The sequence below is a fragment of the Nerophis lumbriciformis genome, linkage group LG37, assembly GCF_033978685.3.
Source record: "Nerophis lumbriciformis linkage group LG37, RoL_Nlum_v2.1, whole genome shotgun sequence".
Lineage (NCBI taxonomy): Eukaryota > Metazoa > Chordata > Actinopteri > Syngnathiformes > Syngnathidae > Nerophis > Nerophis lumbriciformis.
In genome coordinates, this window is record NC_084584.2 from 1,241,165 (window position 1) to 1,260,020 (window position 18,856).

Consider the following 18,856-nt stretch of genomic DNA (forward strand, 5'->3'; position numbering starts at 1 on the left):
CCCCTTTTTTTAACAGCAATTATTTGAGATGACTTCATCAATGTTCCCTCCAACATACTTTTTCATTCTCCTTCAAGCATTTTCACAAAGACGCGTCCAATCAAAGTCAAAAATCAGTTTGATATCATTCCAGTTGTCTCTTCTTGCAACTCTTTTTACATTCAAGTCTTTCTTGAGATAATTCCACGCTTTCACAGCAACGACTGACACTTTCTCTTGGATGTTGAAAGTCACACTTCTGTCTTTTCTCATCTTCAGACGTCAACACCAACAACTTTATTTCTAGCTTTGAACATCACTGATAGTTTGCGTTTGTGCGACGCCTTTGAGTTGGAGTAATGAAGAGTGGATTTGTGTGCTCTCTATATCCTACTTTCAAAATAAAACCCTTTTCTGTGAAAGAAATAAAGGCATTATGTTGCTGCACAATCATTGAAATAAGGCACAATCATTGAGCAATAGAACATTCTCACTGTGTTAAACTCCATTTGACCTTGTTGAAAATAAATAAGCTTATTTTTCACATGCAAAATATCAACTTTCATGTCAACTTTTCATCTAAGATGACCACAAGACGTGTTCACTTTGTTTATGTTGTCTTTTATTACTCCATACACTTAGTCTTTTACACACTTAAAGACCATTTATTGACATCAAACCACAATTTTAGTGAAACTATTACCTCTTCTAAGATGTTCAGTATGAAGGTGTACAGTCTGCCAATAATACGTACTGTAAGGAATGTGACATTGACCCATAATCATCAATCTCAACTTCTTGTTGTAAATAACTGCTTAACTCCAGAAGTATATCATTTACAAATGACAGTTAGTGTTTCTTTAAGTCAATCAACGCTCTTATTGTGTATTTATTTGGATCAATTGCAGTTGTAATCTCTTCAAAAACGTTCAAGCTATTTGATCCAAACCCATCCTGATTTTCATGTAATGTAATGATTGATGTTTTTCAATAAAGCAATCTTCATTTATTAACAAACTCTTTTTCAAGCACTTTTGAGGATTGAGATACTGCTCTATAATGACCAAATGTATGTTTATCTCCAGTTTCAAATAAAAGTATGACCTTAGCTCTTTTCATACGGTCGGGAAAAACTATTGATTATATAATGTAACGGTTTAATGATGTAATCAATTCATTATATAATGTAATGGTTTAATGATGCAATTAATTAATTATATAATGTAATGGTTTAATGATGCAATCAATTAATTATATAATGTAATGGTTTAATGAGGCAATTAATTAATTATATAATGTAATGGTTTAATGACGCAATTAATTATATAATGTAATGGTTTAATGATGCAATTAATTATATAATGTAATGGTTTAATGATGCAATTCATTATTTAATGTAATGGTTTAATGAGGCAATTAATTAATTATATAATGTAATGGTTTAATGATGCAATTAATTATATAATGTAATGGTTTAATGATGCAATTAATTATTTAATGTAATGGTTTAATGAGGCAATTAATTAATTATATAATGTAGTGGTTTAATGAGGCAATTAATTAATTATATAATGTAATGGTTTAATGATGCAATTAAATATATAATGTAATGGTTTAATGATGCAATCAATTAATTATATAATGTAATGGTTTAATGATGCAATTAATTATTTAATGTAATGGTTTAATGAGGCAATTAATTCATTATATAATGTAGTGGTTTAATGAGGCAATTAATTAATTATATAATGTAATGGTTTAATGATGCAATTAATTATATAATGTAATGGTTTAATGAGGCAATTAATTAATTATATAATGTAATGGTTTAATGAGGCAATTAATTAATTATATAATGTAATGGTTTAATGAGGCAATTAATTAATTATATAATGTAATGGTTTAATGATGCAATTAATTATATAATGTAATGGTTTAATGATGCAATTAATTAATTATATAATGTAATGGTTTAATGATGCAATCAATTAATTATATAATGTAATGGTTTAATGATGCAATCAATTAATTATATAATGTAATGGTTTAATGATGCAATTAATTATATAATGTAATGGTTTAATGATGCAATTAATTAATTATATAATGTAATGGTTTAATGATGCAATTAATTAATTATATAATGTAATGGTTTAATGAGGCAATTAATTAATTATATAATGTAATGGTTTAATGAGGCAATTAATTAATTATATAATGTAATGGTTTAATGATGCAATTAATTATATAATGTAATGGTTTAATGATGCGATGCAATCAATTATATAATACTATGGTTTAATGATGCAATCAATTAATTATATAATGTAATGGTTTAATGAGGCAATTAATTAATTATATAATGTAATGGTTTAATGATGCAATTAAATATATAATGTAATGGTTTAATGATGCAATCAATTAATTATATAATGTAATGGTTTAATGATGCAATTAATTATATAATGTAATGGTTTAATGAGGCAATCAATTAATTATATAATGTAATGGTTTAATGATGCAATTAATTAATTATATAATGTAATGGTTTAATGAGGCAATTAATTAATTATATAATGTAACGGTTTAATGATGTAATCAATTATATAATGCAATGGTTTAATGATGCAATCAATTAATTATATAATGTAATGGTTTAATGATGCAATTAATTATGTAATTTAACGGTTTAATGATGCAATTAATTAATTATATAACATAATGGTTTAATGATGCAATTAAATATATAATGTAATGGTTTAATGATGCAATCAATTAATTATATAATGTAATGGTTTAATGAGGCAATTAATTAATTATATAATGTAATGGTTTAATGAGGCAATCAATTAATTATATAATGTAATGTTTAATGATGCAATTAATTAATTATATAATGTAATGGTTTAATGAGGCAATTAATTAATTATATAATGTAATGGTTTAATGAGGCAATCAATTAATTATATAATGTAATGGTTTAATGATGCAATCAATTAATTATATAATGTAATGGTTTAATGATGCAATCAATTAATTATATAATGTAATGGTTTAATGATGCAATTAATTATATAATGTAATGGTTTAATGATGCAATTAATTAATTATATAATGTAATGGTTTAATGATGCAATTAATTAATTATATAATGTAATGGTTTAATGAGGCAATTAATTAATTATATAATGTAATGGTTTAATGAGGCAATTAATTAATTATATAATGTAATGGTTTAATGATGCAATTAATTATATAATGTAATGGTTTAATGATGCGATGCAATCAATTATATAATACTATGGTTTAATGATGCAATCAATTAATTATATAATGTAATGGTTTAATGAGGCAATTAATTAATTATATAATGTAATGGTTTAATGATGCAATTAAATATATAATGTAATGGTTTAATGATGCAATCAATTAATTATATAATGTAATGGTTTAATGATGCAATTAATTATATAATGTAATGGTTTAATGAGGCAATCAATTAATTATATAATGTAATGGTTTAATGATGCAATTAATTAATTATATAATGTAATGGTTTAATGAGGCAATTAATTAATTATATAATGTAACGGTTTAATGATGTAATCAATTATATAATGCAATGGTTTAATGATGCAATCAATTAATTATATAATGTAATGGTTTAATGATGCAATTAATTATGTAATTTAACGGTTTAATGATGCAATTAATTAATTATATAACATAATGGTTTAATGATGCAATTAAATATATAATGTAATGGTTTAATGATGCAATCAATTAATTATATAATGTAATGGTTTAATGAGGCAATTAATTAATTATATAATGTAATGGTTTAATGAGGCAATCAATTAATTATATAATGTAATGTTTAATGATGCAATTAATTAATTATATAATGTAATGGTTTAATGAGGCAATTAATTAATTATATAATGTAATGGTTTAATGAGGCAATCAATTAATTATATAATGTAATGGTTTAATGATGCAATCAATTAATTATATAATGTAATGGTTTAATGATGCAATTAATTAATTATATCATGTAATGGTTTAATGAGGCAATTAATTATATAATGTAATGGTTTAATGATGCAATTAATTAATTATATAATGTAATGGTTTAATGATGCAATTAATTATATAATGTAATGGTTTAATGATGCAATTAATTATATAATGTAATGGTTTAATGATGCAATTAATTAAATGACAATGATATAAAATCACTTTGATAAACTTATGGAGTTAGCTAGCTCAAATGCTATCATAAAACATAAACGCTGGTAATGCTAACCGCTGTGAAACTCCCGAGGCTTATTATTGCAGTTTTAAATGACAAGGCTGACAAAAAGGTGATCGATAAACTCACTTTGCTAGAATTATTAACAGACTAGTGTTAGCTTGCTAGCGGGCTTGAATGCTAACATGAAAAGAAGAGGCATTAACATCCTTCCCAATGATGTAATCTTATGGAGTAAACTATTAAAATACGTTTACTATATGAAATATTTGTCAAGTTGGAACAGACGCTGGTGTCCTCAACCGGAAGTGAAACAACTTGATCACCCAATTTGCATTTATTAAAGAAATGACAAAATAAAGACATTTAGACTCATAAATAACAATATTTGATGTTTCCTCTGCCAGGAAAGTATAAAAAAATACAACATTTTTGAGCACGTTCAACAAAACAGCAATAATGTTAACTTTATTTAGTCGTCGTTTATTTCTACTTAAACCCCATTTTATTGCTTTTCTTGGGATTTGTATTCAAGTGCAACTAACAGAGAATATTCTAGTGAACTTGGATGTATAAAAGTCGGTACTAGGAGCAGTTCATGTGATATCGCAATCATGTTGGTATCGGCCCACAAAGGGAGGCCACGCCCTCTTTACTGCTGGGCCAATCACCATCAAGGATGTCCTGAGCTAGCATGTTGCAAAGTACTTGTACCAGTCTAGTCCCTGGACCTCTTTATCTAAGACCAGAACCTTGGAGTTCAGATTAGAAGGTTTTGAAGCTGTGAGGGAACACACCACTTTTGGAAGAACTCTTTATTTGGACCAGGAAGGGAGTGTTCTTCAGGACATGTAGAAAAGAAATATCTTTATATATGTGGTGAGGACCAGGCCTTGCTCCGAGGTACTACGGCAGCTGGAACACGAGAAGGACTGTGTGGTCTGGTCTGGTCCCGCAGGTGGATCAAACAAACAATAATTGATAGGATTGGTACAAAAAGTTATTATCAGTGTTTTGTTGTCCATAACGACCTTCGGTAACTTGTGGAAACGCCAACTCGGCAAAAAAAAGTGAAAGTTCTCTTTAGGAGTTCTGCTCCATGGGGACCTCTTCAGCCATCTTCTCCTCCTTCTCATTCCCGCCCTCCGCCATCTTCTCCTCCATCGACTCCGCCTCCTCCTCTGGCTCCTCCTCCTCCACTGGCTCCTCCTCCCGCAGCTCGGCAGGCCGTTGTTCAGGAATGTGCAGCGGGTGTTTGAGCTGCGCCAGGCGGGCCATGTCGAAGCCCATCAGCACGGCTGCCGAGCTCTTCTTGAGGTTCTTCAGGCATCGGCTGCGCTTCGTGCTGAAGAGCGCCACCACCTCAGCCTTGGTCAGCGCCAGGCGCCGACACAGCTCCTCCGTCTCGGCGCGGCCGGCGTAGGGGTTGGTGTTGAAGTATCTGGCGATGAAGTTCCGCCGCTCGTCAGGGCCACGGCGGTCTAGTGCGCCGGGCTCCAGCACCAGTTTGATGTTGGGGTCGCTCTGGACTTCGGGCTCGGGCGGCGGCATCAAGCGCTCCTGCTCTCGCTTCTTGCGCATGGCCGCCTTGTGCTCGCGCTCCCGCTTGTTGAAGGCGATGACCTCCTTCAAGGCGGCCTCCAGTCTTCTAGTGGACTGCATCTGCTCCGTGCTCGGCTGAGGAGACGGCCCTGCAGCCGCCGGGCTGGCAGGACCAAGAGCTTTGGCTGGCATTTGTTTCACTGGCATTTGGAGGAAGTACAGTCCCGATGGCTGCCGGGCCACCTGCACAGACTTAGGAAGCGGTGGTGGCGGCGGCGCCGTGATTTTGGCTGGTTTGGGTGAACTGCGGCACCGCTGGATGTGGAGCATGACGGCCTGCTGCGTGACCTTCCCCGTGTAGACGCCGTTACAGTAGACGCACTTGAAGGCCTCCGTCTTGAGGATGGCGTGGATGGTGGGCGCCACAAAGTGTTTCTGCTTCAGGTGCTGCAGGTGCTTGGACTCCTCCTGGAACTTCTCGTCGCAGAAGGGGCAGAAAGTGGCGTTGACTCGGACGGGGGCGGAGCAGATCTCCGGCTGGCTGCTGGGCTGCAGCTGGACGTAGATGAGCTCCAAGGAGCTGGTGACCAGCGCCAGGTTGACCTCGCACTCTCCCAGGACCTCCCTGGGCGCCGTGGTGGCGACGTCAAAGTAAGGGAACAAGATCCCGGCGTTAGGTTTTGTGTAGATCTTGTAGTTCTGCCGCAGGAAGTCACAGTAAAGCTTGCCACTGGGGTTGTGTTGCCGGACGTGTTCGTTGAGCTGCTTGACGGAGAAGAAGGTGGTGGCACAGTACAGGCAGCCCAGGCCGTGTAGCAGGTGTTGGAGGACGCTTTTCTCCGACAGCAGAACTTTGCACGTCAGACATTTGAGAGTCTTGTCGGGCATCTTCCTCAGGAAGGCCGCCCGCCCCGCCAGGCTTTCCGAGCGGGAAACTGTGGACTTGCTGTGGTGTGCCACCTCGATGTGCATGTCAAAGACGTTGGAGGGGAAGAGTTCGTTGCAGAGCGGGCACGTGATCCACTTCTTTGTTTGGTTGGCTGCCGGGCCGGCCGGACTCTGGGGGCCGGGCGCGGCCATCTGGAGCGGAGCGAAGGTGTATGTGGGCATGCCGTTCACCCGGTTGCCTGTGGGGATCAGGTGACTGAGCAGCGACTGGGACGTCAGCATGGTGCCCTGGAGAGTCATCTGGTTCGCCGGCGGGTTCTGCACCACCATCGCGGACCTGGGCGCGGAGCCGGAGCCGGGCCCGGCCGCCGCGTTGACCTGCGGACCCGACGGAATGAGGATCTGCTGCGATTGGGGCGGCGCCTGCTTCAGGGACATGTTGGGGTATTGGACCAGCGATGAGCCCCGCAGGGCGATTGTGGCGCCGGGCTGGAGCAAACCTTTCGCTTCGGCGCTCGCCAGCTGCACGAGCGCCGACGCCTGAGGGGGCAGGAAGGCTTGGTTGCTGTTGGGAGCGCAGATAAGCGTGGCGCTGTTGGACGCGCCCTGCATCTGATTCAGAGCCACCATGGCGCCGCCGTGTTGGCCGTTGCTCGGCACCACAAAGGACTTACTTTGCTGCGGCTTTGGCGCGAGGCTCGGCAACGTGACAAAGCCGCCGTTGCCGTTAGGCGGCGGCTTGGCAAAGTTCTTGTTCTCGTAAATCATAGTCTGCACCTGCGAGTTGACGGCGAAGTGTTTGGGGTCCACCAGCATGTGGTGCAGCATCTGGTCCAGGGTGCCCGTGTTCACCTTGCACACCTTGCAGCAGTACAGCTTGACGGCGGAGCCCGACACGGGGTACCTGTAGCCGATGTACTGATCCGTGTAGCTCTCCAGGTGCTTGAGGATGATGTGCTTCTTGATGGCGAAGACGGAGTGGGTGGGGAAGCCGCACTTCCTGCACTGGTAGCGCTCGTTGCCGCGGTGCACCGCCTCCCCGGGCAGCGGCCCCACGCCTCGGTTGCCGTGGAAGAAGGCCAGGTGCTTCTTGAGCACGCGGGGGTGCGCCACGAAGATGCAGCGGTGGCAGGCGGTCAGTGCGCACAGCGTCTGCAGGCACTCGTGGCAGCGCGCCACGTGGTTGCGGTAGTGGTAGATGTTCTGGGACGAGTACTTGCACATGGCGCAGCACATGGTCCTGCTCCGATACGGCCACTGAGGAGACAAGCGAGAGTGAGGATTCTGCCGGGAGGGCAAACACAGCCGGCACTACAGGACACCTTCTTTTGGAGTCGGCCATGGTATCCGTCGGTGAAGTCGCTCCACTCGGTGCCCTGCAGATCATCGCCGTCCTTCTTTTGGAGTCGGTTGTGATGTGCGTCGGCAGAGTCGCTGCCCTCGGCGCCTTGAGGAGGATCCGCTTCCTCGGAGTTCTGCTCCGGGCTTTGGTCAAACTCCTGCAGGAAAGCAAAACAATTGATGAAATATTAGTACCAGGACCCTTTGTACCGGAATACTAGTTTGAGCAGTACTTCAGCTCCGTGTTTTTGTAGCCATGAGCGCCCCCTAGTGGGTGTTTCTCAGAGCAGTTGTAGTACACTTTTCCACCACTTGTGGCAGTAATGACAACATCAAGCAGAAGAAGTCTGGAGTTTAAGCGCAAAAAAGATTTTTTTTTTTTTACTATGCTTTCATTTTCTATACACACTGTAAATCACTTTGTGATTCTGTCTGTGAAATCCGCTATATAAATAAATGGAAATTACCGGTACTTATTTTTACTGTAGGCTTTATATTTCTCGGTACGAGCGAAAGTTTGACAGACATAGCAACAGTAACCAATGGGGGCGGGGCTAAGCGGAACAAACTTTTTAGCAGGCTAATGTGTGGACCCCAATTACACAAATATATACATTTGTGACTCGCACCTCAAAGGTCGTCGAGCCAGAGCCAGTGCCTGCAGAGAAACAAAAATGTAACACTTTTTTTGATTTATTATTGAACTTGATGCAAGTTATAACACTTTTGTTTTATTTATTATTGAACTTGATGCAAGTTATAACACTTTTTTTGATTTATTATTGAACTTGATGCAAGTTATAACACTTTTTTTGATTTATTATTGAACTTGATGCAAGTTATTTGATTTATTATTGAACTTGATGCAAGTTATAACACTTTTTTTGATTTATTATTGAACTTGATGCAAGTTATTTGATTTATTATTGAACTTGATGCAAGTTATAACACTTTTTTATTTATTATTGAACTTGATGCAAGTTATAACACTTTTTTTTATTTATTATTGAACTTGATGCAAGTTATAACACTTTTTTTGATTTATTATTGAACTTGATGCAAGTTATAACACTTTTTTTAATTTATTATTGAACTTGATGCAAGTTATAACACTTTTTTTGATTTATTATTGAACTTGATGCAAGTTATTTGATTTATTATTGAACTTGATGCAAGTTATAACACTTTTTTTGATTTATTATTGAACTTGATGCAAGTTATAACACTTTTTTTGATTTATTATTGAACTTGATGCAAGTTATAACACTTTTTTTTATTTATTATTGAACTTGATGCAAGTTATAACACTTTTTTTGATTTATTATTGAACTTGATGCAAGTTATAACACTTTTTTTAATTTATTATTGAACTTGATGCAAGTTATAACACTTTTTTTGATTTATTATTGAACTTGATGCAAGTTATTTGATTTATTATTGAACTTGATGCAAGTTATTTGATTTATTATTGAACTTGATGCAAGTTATAACACTTGTTTTGATTTATTTTTGAACTTGATGCAAGTTATAACACTTTTGTTTTATTTATTATTGTACTTGATGCAAGTTATAACACTTTTTTTGATTTATTATTGAACTTGATGCAAGTTATTTGATTTATTATTGAACTTGATGCAAGTTATAACACTTTTGTCTTATTTATTATTGAACTTGATGCACGTTATAACACTTTTTTTGATTTATTATTGAACTTGATGCAAGTTATTTGATTTATTATTGAACTTGATGCAAGTTATAACACTTTTGTCTTATTTATTATTTAACTTGATGCAAGTTATAACACTTTTTTTGATTTATTATTGAACTTCATGCAAGTTATTTGATTTATTATTGAACTTGATGCAAGTTATAACACATTTTTGATTTATTATTGAACTTGATGCAAGTTATAACACTTTTGTTTTATTTATTATTGAACTTGATGCAAGTTATAACACTTTTTTTGATTTATTATTGAACTTGATGCAAGTTATTTGATTTATTATTGAACTTGATGCAAGTTATAACACTTTTTTTGATTTATTATTGAACTTGATGCAAGTTATAACACTTTTTTTGATTTATCATTGAACTTGATGCAAGTTATAACACTTGTTTTATTTATTATTGAACTTGATGGAAGTTAACACTTTTTTTGATTTATTATTGAACTTGATGCAAGTTATAACACTTTTTTTGATTTATTATTGAACGTGATGCAAGTTATAACACTTTTATTTGATTTATTATTGAACTTGATGCAAGTTATAACACTTTTTTTGATTTATTATTGAACTTGATGCAAGTTATTTGATTTATTATTGAACTTGATGCAAGTTATAACACTTTTTTTGATTTATTATTGAACGTGATGCAAGTTATAACACTTTTTGATTTATTATTGAACTTGATGCAAGTTATAACACTTTTTTGATTTATTATTGAACTTGATGCAAGTTATAACACTTTTTTGATTTATTATTGAACTTGATGCAAGTTATTTGATTTATTATTGAACTTGATGCAAGTTATAACACTTTTGTTTTATTTATTATTGAACTTGATGCAAGTTATAACACTTTTTTTTATTTATTATTGAACTTGATGCAAGTTATAACACTTTTTTTTTTTTATTATTGAACTTGATGCAAGTTATAACCCTTTTTTTTATTATTGAACTTGATGCAAGTTATAACACTTTTTTGATTTATTATTGAACTTGATGCAAGTTATAACACTTTTTTTGATTTATTATTGAACTTGATGCAAGTTATTTGATTTCTTATTGAACTTGATGCAAGTTATTTGATTTCTTATTGAACTTGATGCAAGTTATAACACTTTTTTTTATTTTTTTTATTGAACTTGATGCAAGTTATAACACTTTTGTTTTATTTATTATTTAACTTGATGCAAGTTATAACACTTTTTTTGATTTATTATTGAACTTGATGCAAGTTATTTGATTTATTATTGAACTTGATGCAAGTTATAACACTTTTGTTTTATTTATTATTGAACTTGATGCAAGTTATAACACTTTTTTTTATTTATTATTGAACTTGATGCAAGTTATAACACTTTTTTTTTTTTATTATTGAACTTGATGCAAGTTATAACACTTTTTTTTTATTATTGAACTTGATGCAAGTTATAACACTTTTTTGATTTATTATTGAACTTGATGCAAGTTATAACACTTTTTTTGATTTATTATTGAACTTGATGCAAGTTATTTGATTTCTTATTGAACTTGATGCAAGTTATTTGATTTCTTATTGAACTTGATGCAAGTTATAACACTTTTTTTTATTTTTTTTATTGAACTTGATGCAAGTTATAACACTTTTGTTTTATTTATTATTTAACTTGATGCAAGTTATAACACTTTTTTTTATTTATTATTGAACTTGATGCAAGTTATGTGATTTATTATTGAACTTGATGCAAGTTATAACACTTTTATTTGATTTATTATTGAACTTGATGCAAGTTATAACACTTTTTTTGATTTATTATTGAACTTGATGCAAGTTATAACACTTTTTTTGATTTATTATTGAACTTGATGCAAGTTATAACACTTTTTTTGATTTATTATTGAACTTGATGCAAGTTATAACACTTTTTTTGATTTATTATTGAACTTGATGCAAGTTATAACACTTTTTTTGATTTATTATTGAACTTGATGCAAGTTATTTGATTTATTATTGAACTTGATGCAAGTTATTTGATTTATTATTGAACTTGATGCAAGTTATTTGATTTATTATTGAACTTGATGCAAGTTATAACACTTTTTTTGATTTATTATTGAACTTGATGCAAGTTATAACACTTTTGTTTTATTTATTATTGAACTTGATGCAAGTTATAACACTTTTTTTGATTTCTTATTGAACTCGATGCAAGTTATTGATTTATTATTGAACTTGATGCAAGTTATAACACTTTTTTTTATTTTTTTTATTGAACTTGATGCAAGTTATAACACTTTTGTTTTATTTATTATTGAACTTGATGCAAGTTATAACACTTTTTTTGATTTATTATTGAACTTGATGCAAGTTATTTGATTTATTATTGAACTTGATGCAAGTTATAACACTTTTATTTGATTTATTATTGAACTTGATGCAAGTTAACACTTTTTTTGATTTATTATTGAACTTGATGCAAGTTATAACACTTTTTTTGATTTATTATTGAACTTGATGCAAGTTATTTGATTTATTATTGAACTTGATGCAAGTTATAACACTTATATTTGATTTATTATTGAACTTGATGCAAGTTATAACACTTTTGTTTTATTTATTATTGAACTTGATGCAAGTTATAACACTTTTTTTTAATTTATTATTGAAATTGATGCAAGTTATTTGATTTCTTATTGAACTTGATGCAAGTTATAACACTTTTATTTATTTATTATTGAACTTGATGCAAGTTAACACTTTTGTTTTATTTATTATTGAACTTGATGCAAGTTATAACACTTTTTTTGATTTATTATTGAACTTGATGCAAGTTATTTGATTTATTATTGAACTTGATGCAAGTTATAACACTTTTTTTGATTTATTATTGAACTTGATGCAAGTTATAACACTTTTTTGATTTATTATTGAACTTGATGCAAGTTATAACACTTTTGTCTTATTTATTATTTAACTTGATGCAAGTTATAACACTTTTTTTTTATTATTGAACTTGATGCAAGTTATAACACTTTTTTGATTTATTATTGAACTTGATGCAAGTTATAACACTTTTTTTGATTTATTATTGAACTTGATGCAAGTTATTTGATTTCTTATTGAACTTGATGCAAGTTATTTGATTTCTTATTTAACTTGATGCAAGTTATAACACTTTTTTTTATTTTTTTTATTGAACTTGATGCAAGTTATAACACTTTTGTTTTATTTATTATTTAACTTGATGCAAGTTATAACACTTTTTTTGATTTATTATTGAACTTGATGCAAGTTATAACACTTTTATTTGATTTATTATTGAACTTGATGCAAGTTATAACACTTTTTTTGATTTATTATTGAACTTGATGCAAGTTATAACACTTTTTTTGATTTATTATTGAACTTGATGCAAGTTATAACACTTTTTTTGATTTATTATTGAACTTGATGCAAGTTATAACACTTTTTTTGATTTATTATTGAACTTGATGCAAGTTATAACACTTTTTTTGATTTATTATTGAACTTGATGCAAGTTATTTGATTTATTATTGAACTTGATGCAAGTTATAACACTTTTTTTGATTTATTATTGAACTTGATGCAAGTTATAACACTTTTTTTGATTTATTATTGAACTTGATGCAAGTTATAACACTTTTTTTTATTTATTATTGAACTTGATGCAAGTTATAACACTTTTTTTGATTTATTATTGAACTTGATGCAAGTTATAACACTTTTTTTAATTTATTATTGAACTTGATGCAAGTTATAACACTTTTTTTGATTTATTATTGAACTTGATGCAAGTTATTTGATTTATTATTGAACTTGATGCAAGTTATTTGATTTATTATTGAACTTGATGCAAGTTATAACACTTGTTTTGATTTATTTTTGAACTTGATGCAAGTTATAACACTTTTGTTTTATTTATTATTGTACTTGATGCAAGTTATAACACTTTTTTTGATTTATTATTGAACTTGATGCAAGTTATTTGATTTATTATTGAACTTGATGCAAGTTATAACACTTTTGTCTTATTTATTATTGAACTTGATGCACGTTATAACACTTTTTTTGATTTATTATTGAACTTGATGCAAGTTATTTGATTTATTATTGAACTTGATGCAAGTTATAACACTTTTGTCTTATTTATTATTTAACTTGATGCAAGTTATAACACTTTTTTTGATTTATTATTGAACTTCATGCAAGTTATTTGATTTATTATTGAACTTGATGCAAGTTATAACACATTTTTGATTTATTATTGAACTTGATGCAAGTTATAACACTTTTGTTTTATTTATTATTGAACTTGATGCAAGTTATAACACTTTTTTTGATTTATTATTGAACTTGATGCAAGTTATTTGATTTATTATTGAACTTGATGCAAGTTATAACACTTTTTTTGATTTATTATTGAACTTGATGCAAGTTATAACACTTTTTTTGATTTATCATTGAACTTGATGCAAGTTATAACACTTGTTTTATTTATTATTGAACTTGATGGAAGTTAACACTTTTTTTGATTTATTATTGAACTTGATGCAAGTTATAACACTTTTTTTGATTTATTATTGAACGTGATGCAAGTTATAACACTTTTATTTGATTTATTATTGAACTTGATGCAAGTTATAACACTTTTTTTGATTTATTATTGAACTTGATGCAAGTTATTTGATTTATTATTGAACTTGATGCAAGTTATAACACTTTTTTTGATTTATTATTGAACGTGATGCAAGTTATAACACTTTTTGATTTATTATTGAACTTGATGCAAGTTATAACACTTTTTTGATTTATTATTGAACTTGATGCAAGTTATAACACTTTTTTGATTTATTATTGAACTTGATGCAAGTTATTTGATTTATTATTGAACTTGATGCAAGTTATAACACTTTTGTTTTATTTATTATTGAACTTGATGCAAGTTATAACACTTTTTTTTATTTATTATTGAACTTGATGCAAGTTATAACACTTTTTTTTTTTTATTATTGAACTTGATGCAAGTTATAACCCTTTTTTTTATTATTGAACTTGATGCAAGTTATAACACTTTTTTGATTTATTATTGAACTTGATGCAAGTTATAACACTTTTTTTGATTTATTATTGAACTTGATGCAAGTTATTTGATTTCTTATTGAACTTGATGCAAGTTATTTGATTTCTTATTGAACTTGATGCAAGTTATAACACTTTTTTTTATTTTTTTTATTGAACTTGATGCAAGTTATAACACTTTTGTTTTATTTATTATTTAACTTGATGCAAGTTATAACACTTTTTTTGATTTATTATTGAACTTGATGCAAGTTATTTGATTTATTATTGAACTTGATGCAAGTTATAACACTTTTGTTTTATTTATTATTGAACTTGATGCAAGTTATAACACTTTTTTTTATTTATTATTGAACTTGATGCAAGTTATAACACTTTTTTTTTTTTATTATTGAACTTGATGCAAGTTATAACACTTTTTTTTTATTATTGAACTTGATGCAAGTTATAACACTTTTTTGATTTATTATTGAACTTGATGCAAGTTATAACACTTTTTTTGATTTATTATTGAACTTGATGCAAGTTATTTGATTTCTTATTGAACTTGATGCAAGTTATTTGATTTCTTATTGAACTTGATGCAAGTTATAACACTTTTTTTTATTTTTTTTATTGAACTTGATGCAAGTTATAACACTTTTGTTTTATTTATTATTTAACTTGATGCAAGTTATAACACTTTTTTTTATTTATTATTGAACTTGATGCAAGTTATGTGATTTATTATTGAACTTGATGCAAGTTATAACACTTTTATTTGATTTATTATTGAACTTGATGCAAGTTATAACACTTTTTTTGATTTATTATTGAACTTGATGCAAGTTATAACACTTTTTTTGATTTATTATTGAACTTGATGCAAGTTATAACACTTTTTTTGATTTATTATTGAACTTGATGCAAGTTATAACACTTTTTTTGATTTATTATTGAACTTGATGCAAGTTATAACACTTTTTTTGATTTATTATTGAACTTGATGCAAGTTATTTGATTTATTATTGAACTTGATGCAAGTTATTTGATTTATTATTGAACTTGATGCAAGTTATTTGATTTATTATTGAACTTGATGCAAGTTATAACACTTTTTTTGATTTATTATTGAACTTGATGCAAGTTATAACACTTTTGTTTTATTTATTATTGAACTTGATGCAAGTTATAACACTTTTTTTGATTTCTTATTGAACTCGATGCAAGTTATTGATTTATTATTGAACTTGATGCAAGTTATAACACTTTTTTTTATTTTTTTTATTGAACTTGATGCAAGTTATAACACTTTTGTTTTATTTATTATTGAACTTGATGCAAGTTATAACACTTTTTTTGATTTATTATTGAACTTGATGCAAGTTATTTGATTTATTATTGAACTTGATGCAAGTTATAACACTTTTATTTGATTTATTATTGAACTTGATGCAAGTTAACACTTTTTTTGATTTATTATTGAACTTGATGCAAGTTATAACACTTTTTTTGATTTATTATTGAACTTGATGCAAGTTATTTGATTTATTATTGAACTTGATGCAAGTTATAACACTTATATTTGATTTATTATTGAACTTGATGCAAGTTATAACACTTTTGTTTTATTTATTATTGAACTTGATGCAAGTTATAACACTTTTTTTTAATTTATTATTGAAATTGATGCAAGTTATTTGATTTCTTATTGAACTTGATGCAAGTTATAACACTTTTATTTATTTATTATTGAACTTGATGCAAGTTAACACTTTTGTTTTATTTATTATTGAACTTGATGCAAGTTATAACACTTTTTTTGATTTATTATTGAACTTGATGCAAGTTATTTGATTTATTATTGAACTTGATGCAAGTTATAACACTTTTTTTGATTTATTATTGAACTTGATGCAAGTTATAACACTTTTTTGATTTATTATTGAACTTGATGCAAGTTATAACACTTTTGTCTTATTTATTATTTAACTTGATGCAAGTTATAACACTTTTTTTTTATTATTGAACTTGATGCAAGTTATAACACTTTTTTGATTTATTATTGAACTTGATGCAAGTTATAACACTTTTTTTGATTTATTATTGAACTTGATGCAAGTTATTTGATTTCTTATTGAACTTGATGCAAGTTATTTGATTTCTTATTTAACTTGATGCAAGTTATAACACTTTTTTTTATTTTTTTTATTGAACTTGATGCAAGTTATAACACTTTTGTTTTATTTATTATTTAACTTGATGCAAGTTATAACACTTTTTTTGATTTATTATTGAACTTGATGCAAGTTATAACACTTTTATTTGATTTATTATTGAACTTGATGCAAGTTATAACACTTTTTTTGATTTATTATTGAACTTGATGCAAGTTATAACACTTTTTTTGATTTATTATTGAACTTGATGCAAGTTATAACACTTTTTTTGATTTATTATTGAACTTGATGCAAGTTATAACACTTTTTTTGATTTATTATTGAACTTGATGCAAGTTATAACACTTTTTTTGATTTATTATTGAACTTGATGCAAGTTATAACACTTTTTTGATTTATTATTGAACTTGATGCAAGTTATAACACTTTTGTCTTATTTATTATTTAACTTGATGCAAGTTATAACACTTTTTTTGATTTATTATTGAACTTGATGCAAGTTATTTGATTTATTATTGAACTTGATGCAAGTTATAACACTTTTATTTGATTTATTATTGAACTTGATGCAAGTTATAACACTTTTTTTTAATTTATTATTGAAATTGATGCAAGTTATTTGATTTCTTATTGAACTTGATGCAAGTTATAACACTTTTATTTATTTATTATTGAACTTGATGCAAGTTAACACTTTTGTTTTATTTATTATTGAACTTGATGCAAGTTATAACACTTTTTTTGATTTATTATTGAACTTGATGCAAGTTATTTGATTTATTATTGAACTTGATGCAAGTTATAACACTTTTTTTGATTTATTATTGAACTTGATGCAAGTTATAACACTTTTTTGATTTATTATTGAACTTGATGCAAGTTATAACACTTTTGTCTTATTTATTATTTAACTTGATGCAAGTTATAACACTTTTTTTGATTTATTATTGAACTTGATGCAAGTTATTTGATTTATTATTGAACTTGATGCAAGTTATAACACTTTTATTTGATTTATTATTGAACTTGATGCAAGTTATAACACTTTTGTTTTATTTATTATTGAACTTGATGCAAGTTATAACACTTTTTTAGATTTATTATTGAACTTGATGCAAGTTATAACACTTTTTTTTATTTATTATTGAACTTGATGCAAGTTATAACACTTTTTTTGATTTATTATTGAACTTGATGCAAGTTATAACACTTTTGTTTTATTTATTATTGAACTTGATGCAAGTTATTTGATTTATTATTGAACTTGATGCAAGTTATAACACTTTTATTTGATTTATTATTGAACTTGATGCAAGTTATAAAACTTTTGTTTTATTTATTATTGAACTTGATGCAAGTTAACACTTTTTTTATTTTTTATTATTGAACTTGATGCAAGTTATAACACTTTTTTTGATTTATTATTGAACTTGATGCAAGTTATAACACTTTTGTTTTATTTATTATTGAACTTGATGCAAGTTATTTGATTTCTTATTGAACTTGATGCAAGTTATAACACTTTTTTGATTTATTATTGAACTTGATGCAAGTTATAACACTTTTTTTGATTTATTATTGAACTTGATGCAAGTTATAAAACTTTTATTTGATTTATTATTGAACTTGATGCAAGTTATAACACTTTTTTTGATTTATTATTGAACTTGATGCAAGTTATAACACTTTTGTTTTATTTATTATTGAACTTGATGCAAGTTATTTGATTTCTTATTGAACTTGATGCAAGTTATAACACTTTTTTTGATTTGTTATTGAACTTGATGCAAGTTATAACACTTTTTTGATTTATTATTGAACTTGATGCAAGTTATAATACTTTTATTTGATTTATTATTGAACTTGATGCAAGTTATAACACTTTTTTTGAT

At 29.8% G+C, this 18,856-nt stretch overlaps 1 protein-coding gene across 4 annotated transcripts in view; it reads right to left on the bottom strand.

The window, feature by feature from the left end:
- Positions 1-5,031: 5,031 nt before the first annotated feature.
- adnp2b (ADNP homeobox 2b) overlaps positions 5,032-18,856 on the bottom strand; it is a 63,841-nt gene continuing 50,016 nt past the window's right edge. For all 4 annotated transcript variants that reach the window (XM_061931295.2, XM_061931294.2, XM_061931293.2 and 1 more), the window contains exons 3-4: positions 7,984-8,160; positions 5,032-7,918 (exon numbers count right to left, since the gene is read on the bottom strand). In XM_061931295.2, the coding sequence (XP_061787279.2) occupies positions 5,315-7,918; positions 7,984-8,160 (2,781 nt within the window). In that variant the 3' untranslated portion in view covers positions 5,032-5,314. The remainder of the gene's footprint in view (positions 7,919-7,983; positions 8,161-18,856) is intronic.